Below are 10616 nucleotides of genomic sequence, written 5' to 3' on the forward strand. Positions count from 1 at the left end.
GGGCGTTTACTTATGACCATCGAAATTCCGACGCTCCCTGAAGGCGGCAGCAGCATCGTAAATTGCCATTTATTGAGAATGTGACTGAATCCGGGGGCGTGTTTGCCCCCCCCCCCCCCCCCCCGTGGCACCGGTCTATCCCCTCTCTGGGATCCGGACTGACGGAGACTCGGAGAAATGTCCCGGGTCTCTTGCTGACTCTCCACTGAGCCGGACTGTTGTGTTTGTGTTGTGAAGATGCTGCAGTTGTTGTTGTTGACTTTGCTGGTTTGCGCCAGTCCGCGCGCTCTGGGGGACCCGGGGGACCTGGGGGGGTCCCGGTTTGACCGTGACATCGACTCCGAGCTGGCAGACTTTGATTTGGACATTGTGAGATGCTTAAAAGACGAATGTGGCACATTCTGATGTTTGGACTTCCTCCTTTGACCTTTCTGTTGTTGTTGTTGTTTTTGTTGTATTTGTTGTTTGTTGTTGTTGTTTTTGTCTCCACAGGCTCCACGCAGGATCCCCCGGCAGGTGAAAACCATATTAACAAAGGTAAAGTCCGAGTGCCTGCAGGGAGGTGACCTCAGTTTTCTTTTCTTATTAATACAATTTAACTTCGAGACTCAAGAGAGTTAATAAAGATCTTCTTTTTAATTGTGAGCCAACTGACCTCCCTAACAAACAGTTTGATTGATATTTATTTATTATTTTATGTATATATTTATTTCCATTGTTAGTCAGGATCTGTGACCTAGTTTGAGTTTTTTTTATCCAAAATGCGCTTTGGGTGTGACGCTCAGACATCAGCCAGGCGTGCAGATGTGCCAGAGAGGTTGTAATGTGCTGGATCATTCCTCTGAATTCTTATTTTATTTTTTTATTCCACTCACAGTGAAGGGGACGTTTTCCTGGGATGAGATAATAACAGCATCAATGCGTAAAAGCCAAATGCGGCCACAGTGGCGCAGGTCCAGGTGTTATTGTATCTGTGTAGCATTAATGTTGCATTAATTGTGTGTCTCTGCAGGAGATCAAACCTCACATCCAGGAACTCTCCATCAAGACCACCATCATCTCCCGCTATGCCTTCACCGCGGTGTACTGCGCCATGCTCAACCGGCACTCCGCTGCCACCGAGGGCGTCTTCCAGTTCCAGATCCCGGCGAACGCTTACGTCTCCAACTTCACCATGTAAGAGTCATCAGACCAGCACTTAGAGATCACAACAGACAACCCCCCTACAAATCAGTGGCTGTGAAAGACTTTTATTTTGAAACCACTGGTTCAACTTGAGGTTTTTCCAGAAGAAGAAGTCTGAACATTATATTATGTGACCCGTCAGATTTACCCACCGACCGTAGAAGGGTCTCCACCCACAGGTTGGGCAGCACTGCATCCTGAATGGTTATTAGTTTCATGTGTAAATAAGCTAAACTGCCACACACATCCAGGATCTGAATATGAAGCCTGTAATTAGATAAAGAACTTTCTAAAGATGCTTATAAATGTGAATTAAAAAAAAAAAAGATAAGAAAATGTTGTACCAAACAATGAGACTGTTCCTATTGGTCGAGACTATGATTTAGGTGGCTGGGAGGATCTGTGATGCTTCCGTTGCTATGGCGACGTTAGCAAGGGTCTGACTTTTATTCTGCTTTTACACACTCTGAATATGAGTGCCGCTCTAATCCTCGACCTTTGACCCCGTGAACCAGGCTCATCGGAGGGCGTGTCTATCAGAGCGAGGTCAGGCCGAAGGAGAAGAGGGTCAAACAGGGGAACAGCAAAGCCAAAAACAAAGAGCTGGGTGACGCAAGGTAAGACAAACCTCAGTGTGTGTCTGTGTGTGTCTGTGTGTGTGGACACACCTATCTTCTGGTGTCTCCTCCTAATTACACAGCAGCACTCACTCCCTCTAATGTTCACATTTTACAAACACACATTGATAATATCCCAACTAAAGCCCCTTTTAGCACAACCAGAGAGTGAGTGAGTGAGTGAGTGAGTGAGTGAGTGAGTGAGTGAGTGTGTGTGTGTGTGTGTGTGTGTGTGTGTGTGTGTGTGTGTGTGTGTGTGTGTGTGTGTGTGTGTGTGTGTGTGTGTGTGTGTGTGTGTGTGTGTGTGTGTGTGTGTGTGTGCGTGCTGGTGGGTCATTGCTCCGGGCCCAAACGAGGAACTCATAAATATGAGCTAAGACGTGATGTATGGAAGAAGTGACTTGGTTTCCAGCTGCCTCATGAAAAGCGACATTTCATTAAATGGGACTGTGTGAAGGAGGGAGGGAGGGAGGAGGAAGGAAGGAAGGAGGAAGGAGGGAGGGAGGAAGGAAGGAAGGAGGAAGGAAGGAAGGAGGAAGGAAGGAAGGAGGGAGGAAGTGGAAAATCATGTCACAGTCATGATATCACCACTCCGCCTCTTTTACAGCTCTCCATCTTTTTCTGAGTCTATTTAGTCAATTTGAGCTTTCTGTGAAAATAAAAGGAATCTGAAGAAAGACCATCACAGTCAAAGCTAAACCTGAAATACACACCGTTATTTTTCGATTGTGTGGTTTGTTCAGTAGTTCAGCCCAGAATAAAAACGTCTCCATCTGTTTCCTAAGACTCCTTTAACTTCCTGCCACCGTTTTCCTCCTCTCTCCTCTCCAGCCCTGAGGCGGAGGTGGAGGTGTTCAGGACGGCGGCTAAGATACCGGGCAGGAACCGGGCGGTCTTCCTGCTCACCTACGAGGAGCTCCTGCAGCGACGCCTGGGACGCTACGAGCACGTCACCAGCCTGAGGCCCCTGCAGCTGGTCAGCCGCCTCAGCCTGGACGTCACCGTCGTTGACCACTCCCCGATCACCGACCTGGAGGTGCTGCCGCTCCGCGACGGCAGGAGCAGTGCAGCCGCAAGTGGACCCAAGATACCAGGTCGGCAGTTCACATCTTAATATTTTTACTCATAAATCATTCCTTCTGTGTTGAGTTGGGGGCAGAGAAGGTTTTAATAACTCTAAATATCATAAACTTTCTTCATAGATATTGATTTGAAATAAAAGTATAGGATATAAATGCCTTATCTTTGAGCTAAGCACAGATCAGCTCAAATCGTCTTCATTTATTATCTGAGCCAGTTAAAACACAGACGCACCTCCTGTCTGTGTCTTCCAGCGAGGTCCGAGCCTCCCATCACCACCGCCATCAAAAACGAGAATAACGTCTACAAGATCACCTTCAGCCCCAACATCGTCCAACAGGCCAAGATCACGACCAACGGCATCCTGGGAGACTTCGTGATCCGCTACGACGTCCAGAGAGACATGGGGATCGGAGACATTCAGGTGGGGCGCAGCAACCAACACAGGAGGCTCAGACAGACAAAAACCAGACACACACACTCACTCAGCACCTGTTGCTCGTTGGTTTCTCTGGCTTCCTGCCACCGGGCTCTCTCTGCTGCCAATCTCTCCTGTCTACGCTTTCCAGAAACAGACCTGAATCATTCCCTCTCTTCTCTCAGGTTTTAAACGGACATTTTGTCCATTACTTCGCCCCCAAAGATCTGCCCGTTGTGCCCAAGAACGTGGTGTTCGTGATCGACACCAGCGCCTCCATGTTGGGGAAGAAGATCCGACAGGTAAAAGCTTTGTGTCCGCAAATTGGTCGCTGCCGCACAACAAAACAGAAACAAAACAAAACGTTGCTTATGGCAGAGACAAACAAGAAAACAGAGACCAACTTCCCAATGAAATCTCCATTCAGCTGCATTATTATTATGTCGTGGTCGTCGTCAGTAGATTGGATTCTGCCACCTGGTTTGGACGGATTAAACATCTTTAGCAAATGTTTTTGAAAAAATATTGAGTGAGGAACAGACTCAGGAGGATCAGCATAAAATGTGATAATCACGTTTGATCTGACTTCAGAGTCAGACCGTTTCTAATCAGGGTAATTTAGACACTTCCTCTGTCAGGACAATGTGAGATTCTGGCCGATAAGTTTTGTGTAACGCTGCAGGAACACTAGACATGAAATCATTTTCACAGGAAATCTGATGCATTTGCCGTACGCGCAGAATTTCACAAGCTGTGCTGGATCTGAAAACCTGACTCCCCACCTCCTTTACTCCCACTCTGGAATATCAATATCCATCTGTGATCGCGCTGTAACCCCCTCAGATCTGATCCCTGCAGCTGCTGCGAGCCGAGAGCACAGAACAGACGAGAGAGAGAGAGCAAAACCGAAAAAACACATTTTCAATCCGAGAGGAAAAGGGAAAGACGCTCGAAGTACAAAGCCGAGCTGCAAGGGAGGAAGGTCAGTGCCCATGGAGTAATGGAACTTTGTAGACAGCAGCGTCCTCGACCTCCTTCATCCGACCCCCCCCCCACCACCACCGCCTGCCCCCAGAGGACTCCAGGAACAGAAACAAGTGTGTTCCGATGCAGCTTCACAATAGAGCACTTCAGATTATGTCAGTGTGTCGCTCTGACCCCTCCAGCCCAAACACCAAATTATATATCACACCCCCGCTCGGAGCTGCAGAGCAGCAAGGCTGAGAAGCTCACGAAGGAAAGAAGTGTTAACATTTCGTTTTAAAAGCTAAAAAACTTTACCATCTGCTATCAAGCTTGGCGGTTGGATTGTTCCCAAAGCAGCAGCGAGCAGCAGATATCCAGAAAAGTCTGGATGAATTATAGTGTCAGTCACACTCAGGCTCAGTGTGGCAAAGAACGACACATGGAGGCGATTTAAAACACACTGACGGATGCCAAAGAAATATGTTTTACATGTTTTTTACAGGTAAAAGGTGTTTGTGTTACTTTAAAAGCACTGCAGCTCCACGGATGGAGTTATACATGACAACAACAACTAAATGTACACAAAATACAACACAACATGTGATGCAAAACAGCTTGTATGCTTCTAACCCCCGACAGCAGTTTGTGTCTCAGTCCGGAGCTCGGAAAGATTAAATTATCCAGCAAAGAGACTCTTGGGTAAGTGAAAGAAGCAGCATCCTGAGTTTGAATATTTATCTCAGTATAAGTCGGAGTTTGGCTCAAAGGATCCTCGGAGGGAGCAGACGGAGGAGACGAGCTCGTGGTTTGTGGATGAAATTTTATCATCTGACTTTAAAGTGATGTTTTTCAGATTTATTTACGTTTTTAGAAGAAAGCTGTTCTGTTTCATAACTAGAATCAGGTTTGGGAGGCCAAAAGCTCAAAAGCTGCTGTTGTTTCTCCATTAATATAATCAGAAAGTCCTTCACCTGCTTTACTCCAGCCTGAGGGCAGCAAACTCAAACGTTCTTTTTCTGACCATAACGTGCTGAAATTCATCCGTCCAGACTAAAGACGCTCTGTTCACCATCCTGAGGGATCTGCGTCCCGATGACCGCTTCAACTTCATCAGCTTCTCCAGCAAGATCAAAGTTTGGCAGCCAGACCGCCTGGTTCCGGTCACACCTCTGACCGTCAGAGACGCCAAGAAGTTTATATTGTCCCTGATGCCAACAGGAGGTAGTTCTTCCTCTTTCTCACACCAGCCTTAGCCTTGATCCAGTTTTCAGCAGTTTAGTGGAATTCCAACATGCGGTAAAATCCAACCATCCTCATGTCCAATGACAATTAGACATTTTAGACATGAACTCAGGCCAAATTTTACTCTTTACACCTTCAAATGGACCGCACGACACGATCAATTCAGACTTTGAGGTGTAAAATGGTTCCAATGTGGACACTCGTTCTCCTTGTTGAAGGGCTTTGGTCTTCATTTCATAAACATTTTCAGGCACAAACATCAACGATGCCATCCAGACCGGCTCCTCTCTGCTTCGGCGTTACCTCTCGGGCCCCGACGCTAGCCCCAACAGCGTGTCCCTCATTATTTTCCTGACAGACGGGCGGCCGACTGTCGGGGAGGTCCAGTCCGTGGCGATCCTGGGCAACACACGCTCGGCCGTGGAGGAGCAGTTCTGCGTTTTCACCATCGGGATCGGAAACGACGTGGATTACCGGCTGCTGGAACGCATGGCCTTGGAAAACTGTGGGATGATGAGACGCATCCACGAGGAGGCCGACGCCGGCGCCATGCTCAAAGGGTAAGAGCACGCTCGTCTTTGGTGGTGGGCCTCTTGGATTTCTTAAAATGGCTTCCAATGTGAGGATTGTTTAAAATCTCAGCTTTTAAGGATTTGTTCGTTATTCTGACACTTGAGGATGTTCCATCTGTTTCAGTCGATTCAAGATCCCATTTTCAGTTTGGTTTCTGAGTTAGTTCATCAAAATGACAGGAGACACTTTATCTGGGTCATGGTGTACTTGAATTTGACTTTTAATGTCCAATTCTTTCGCCCTCATAACGGTCTAATCCACCTCTTATTAAGCAATTAGCTCTCTTTAATCCCCAACAAACCCCCCCATCCTCCAACATGCTCCGTCTCTCATCAAGCTACGAAGGAACGAAGTCTGTAAATGTGACGGTGCTGACAACAGACCTCTAATCAACTTCAACCTCAACCACAGACCACAACAGCCTCCCTCTTTTACCCCCTTCTCTCCACCTCTCTCTTTGTCGCTCTCTTCCGCACTCGGACACGTGAAGTGTTTGTTCAGTTGAGCAGGAATGTGTGTGTGTTGTGAAACCTGCGTCTGAGTATGTATGTGGGGTTAACAGATAGACTCCGCAGATAATAGCCTTCGTCCTGCTTGAACAAACACGGTGGTTAAGAGGTGAGGAAGTTTACTGCGGCGTGACAACAGGCGCAGGACGCTGGACTCATGCACACACATGCACCGTTTCAACTTTAGACACACACTCCTTTATGAATGTGTGTACAGACTCTGGAGTGCGGGGGCAGCGGCTTAAAGAGGTTAGACAAGCAGGTTTATGCCCGGAAGGTGGCATGTTTGGATAAACAAGACTTATGATAAAAGTGCTCGCAGGATGTCCTGTGCAAATCTCACCTCTTACAAAAGAAAACGTTGGTTTCTTTCAGCCTGGACACCAACCTGAACCGAAGCCGTTCATTCAGTGAGAAGTTTTATTTGCCCTAATTTATCCAAACCTTGTTTTCTTTAGCTTGAAGACTCTTGACGTTTCTTCCCAGAGCTCTCTATGGAGGAATTAATCTGAACGCACCTTTAGAAACTAGAAACCCTGACTGTTCCTCATCTCTGCAACAATCCACTGTAATCCCCAATTTCTTTCTATCCCGCCTCTTTCCAGGTTCTATGACGAGATAGGAACTCCTCTTCTGTCCGACATACGGATCAACTACACGGAGGACTCTGTCCAGTACGTCACTCAGCACATGTTCACCAACTACTTCAACGGCTCTGAGATCGTGATCGCTGGAAAGCTCACCAACCAAAGCACAGAATCTCTTCACGTCCAGGTGACCGCCAGCAACAAGGACAAGAGCATCATCCTCGAGACGGACGTGCCGCTGCGGCGCCGCCAAATGGAGACCAAGAAGCACGTGAAAGCAGCCAAGGCAGCGACGATGGGAGGTGCCCAGCCTCCCAGGCCGGGGGGCGTGCAGGGATTAGCGACGGTTTTGGGGTTGGTGGCAGAAGACTTCGTGGAGCGAGTGTGGGGTTTCCTGAGCGTCAAGGAAGGGCTGCGGTCACGGCTGCGCAGCCAAACCATGAAGGAGAGGGAGGACCACACTAAGCACGCCACCAACCTCTCCATCGCCTACCACTTCCTCACTCCTCTCACCAACCTGGTGGTGGAGAAACCGGTGGTGCTGGCCGACGGCACCATGGTGCCGGCGCCGGCCGTCACCCCGGCAGGTGGAGAGAATGAGCTGCCAGCCGACGTGGAGGACGGAAAGCCTCAGAAAGCCAACATGAAGCCAAGCAGCCAGACTTCATCCCAGAAAAACTCGACTGGTGAGGTGGTGTCTTCTGGATTTGGTAAAAACCAAGAAAACGCCAGAAAAAGTTTTCGGTATCAAAATCTCACTAAACCTTTCCTTCTAACACATTTGTGAGTATTTCCAAGCACTTAACATAAAGATTGATAAATAGTTTGAAACTGAAAGGAAAGATATGATATTTTTAAAGATTGTTCACCCCACGGAGTCACCTGTGGAAGCCATTTTAAAGACTAACACACTAACTGCAACCAAAAAGTGACACAACGCTCCCTTTACTCTAGTTGGACTAGAAAAGAAACCCACCAACAGATTTAAAGGATGGCCAACCTTTGACTCATTGCAAAATCTAAATATTCTCTCATCTGCAGGTGAAGTTGAAAGGAGACCAGTGAAGAAGTCCATCACCATCTCCAAAACCTCAGGTGGCTCCACACACTCGCTCCACCCTGTAAACAGGAGCTCACATATTCCCCGTCTGCTTCACAGAGTCTTGTATCGTGTCTTTAGTGAAGCTTGAAAGAGATGAGAATGAGGGGGGATGTACAGTAGACTCTCTCTCTACACCCTCAGTGTGGGCGGCCTGTAATCAGACAGTCGGCAGCGATCACACACTCTGCCATGCCTCTGAACATGACATGAAAAAAACAAAAAACAAAACAAAACAGGGTCTAATTGAAATACCAACACAGGCCCTACGTGGCACTTTAAACATGCAAGTGCGTGTTCACGGGCCGCACAAAGACGGACACACACCGCGGGTGAACAGGACAGAGCACAGAGTTTGGAAGTGGATGTTTGCATTTGGGTTAGAGCTCAGAGAAGGATCCCATCACAGGCAGTTAGTGAGGCCTAATGACCCCGTCATTACTGCGGCTCTATCATCTCATCGCCGGTTCTCACAGGACGGAGAACTTTTGCTTACTAATACAAAGCAACAGAAGTTTGGCTACGTAAGGAGAAATGTTTATTTATGTTAAATCCTTTAAATCTGTCAAACCCCAAACTCTGATTATTAAAGAAGTTTAAATTTAGTGGGTTTTTTTGCAGCCTCTTCTTTAAAAGCATCGTCCCTTTCCCTTTATTCTCCTTTGACCTCTTCAGCTGATGGTGATCCTCATTTTGTGGTGGAGTTCCCGCTCAGTAAACTGACCGTGTGCTTCAACATCAACGGCGAACCCGGACACATCCTTCGCCTGGTCTCTGACCACAGGCACTCAGGTAGGACATCACAAAGAGGAATCTAAGCAGACAGAGTTCTCTGTTTACTTATGCTCGTGTCCGTCCTCCAGGTGTGACGGTGAACGGAAAGCTGATCGGCGCCCCGGCTCCCCCCGGCAGCCACAAGCAGCAGCGCACCTACTTCAGCACCATCACCGTCGTGGTGGATCATCCCAGACGCGCCTACATCGAGGTGACCCCGAAGAAAGTCATCCTGGACAGCCGAGACCGGGTGGTCCTTCCGTGCCACTCCACCGCCACGGTGGACAGCGGCGTGCTGTCGGTGTCCATCGTGGAGAACTCTAACGTCACGGTGACTGTCGGGGGGAACATGAGCTTCGTGATCTTGCTGCATCAGTACAAGAACCCGGCTCCCTATCAGAGAGACCACCTGGGGTTCTACATCGGGAACAGCAAGGGGCTGTCCAGCAGCTGTCACGGACTGCTGGGTCAGTGTCAGCAGAGGTTTGACCTTTGACCTCAGGCAGATTAGTTCTGTCACCGATTGTTTTTAGACATTAGGAACAACAAAATATTATCTTGTAGACCGTCGATAAAAGTTCTTGAAATCTCTCATCATGTTTAACAAAAGCGTCCTTTCTGCCCGATCAGTTGTGAATATTGATTCGCTGGCTTTTATTTCCAATCCTCGAGTAAAAAGCCTGAAGCCCGAAATAAAATACTTCACCTCGAACATAAAGACGTGTCATTTTCAGGTAAATCTGCCCGAGGTGGATTTCCTTGATGTCAGGGATCATTTTAAGGAAATCTGTGTACAGTCCAGTCAGGTGGTTAAACCTTCTGAACCTTCAGAGATGCTGAAGGTGTGAGAAGAAAACGTCTCCCATCAAACTAACACGTCTGATTCTACTTTCAGGTCAGTTCCTGCATGAGGACGTGAGGCTGGCAGAGCTTCCTGCACCGGAGGGCACGAAACCATCTCCGGTCCTGAAGGTGAAGGACCGCTTAGTGCCGGTGGTCCAGAAGAGCCGGCGGATCTACGGCGGGACGCAGAGCGTGGACTGTTGGTTCGCCAGGAATAACGCAGCCAAGCTGATAGACGGACAGTACGAGGACTACGTGATGTCGCACATGTTCGACACGGCGGACTCTAACAGAGTGTGAGGTGACGGCCATGAACTGTAGCGCTGCGTTTAATTATTCCACCTAACTTTTTATCGTCCGTCCATAATTATCACAAAGCAACAAATCCGAACGGCTCCAAACGTCACAATCACGTTTTAGTTCTTCTCTCTCTTGAATTTATTTTTTTACGATTTCTAATAGAAATGGGTTTTTTTTGTTATATATATGTATTGTTTTTAAAATAATTTTGGTAATTGTAAATAAAGCCTTTAAACCCACATTTTGACGTTGTCACATACCTACAAAAACACATAATTGTTGTATTTTGCATTCAAGCGCACATGTATTTCTACACACACCGAATGTGTGTGTCAACACGTCCACCCCGAGCTGAAATCACACCTGGTAAGGACAGGCCCCCCCCCACAATGACTGACTACAGGTACATCCAGCATACATGAC

The 10616-nt window shown here is 47.7% G+C and overlaps 1 protein-coding gene across 2 annotated transcripts; it reads left to right on the plus strand.

Moving 5' to 3' along the window:
- The first annotated feature begins 169 nt into the window (after nt 1-169).
- Nucleotides 170-10432, plus strand: itih5 (inter-alpha-trypsin inhibitor heavy chain 5). Of its 2 annotated transcripts, none has more exons than XM_029495216.1 (14): nt 170-369; nt 493-537; nt 1013-1176; nt 1701-1802; nt 2634-2896; nt 3137-3306; nt 3486-3602; nt 5316-5487; nt 5759-6068; nt 7196-7887; nt 8219-8272; nt 8952-9068; nt 9140-9517; nt 9946-10432. In XM_029495216.1, exons 1-14 carry the CDS (start codon nt 238-240, stop codon nt 10191-10193), a joined length of 2964 nt encoding a protein of 987 aa, XP_029351076.1. In that variant the 5' UTR covers nt 170-237; the 3' UTR covers nt 10194-10432. The 2 variants fall into 2 exon arrangements, with proteins under 2 accessions (XP_029351076.1, XP_029351077.1); XM_029495217.1 differs by having other exon boundaries at nt 7196-7863.
- The last annotated feature ends 184 nt before the right edge of the window (nt 10433-10616 follow it).

This window comes from Echeneis naucrates, chromosome 23 (assembly GCF_900963305.1).
Source record: "Echeneis naucrates chromosome 23, fEcheNa1.1, whole genome shotgun sequence".
In the NCBI taxonomy this organism is placed as follows: Eukaryota; Metazoa; Chordata; class Actinopteri; order Carangiformes; family Echeneidae; genus Echeneis; species Echeneis naucrates.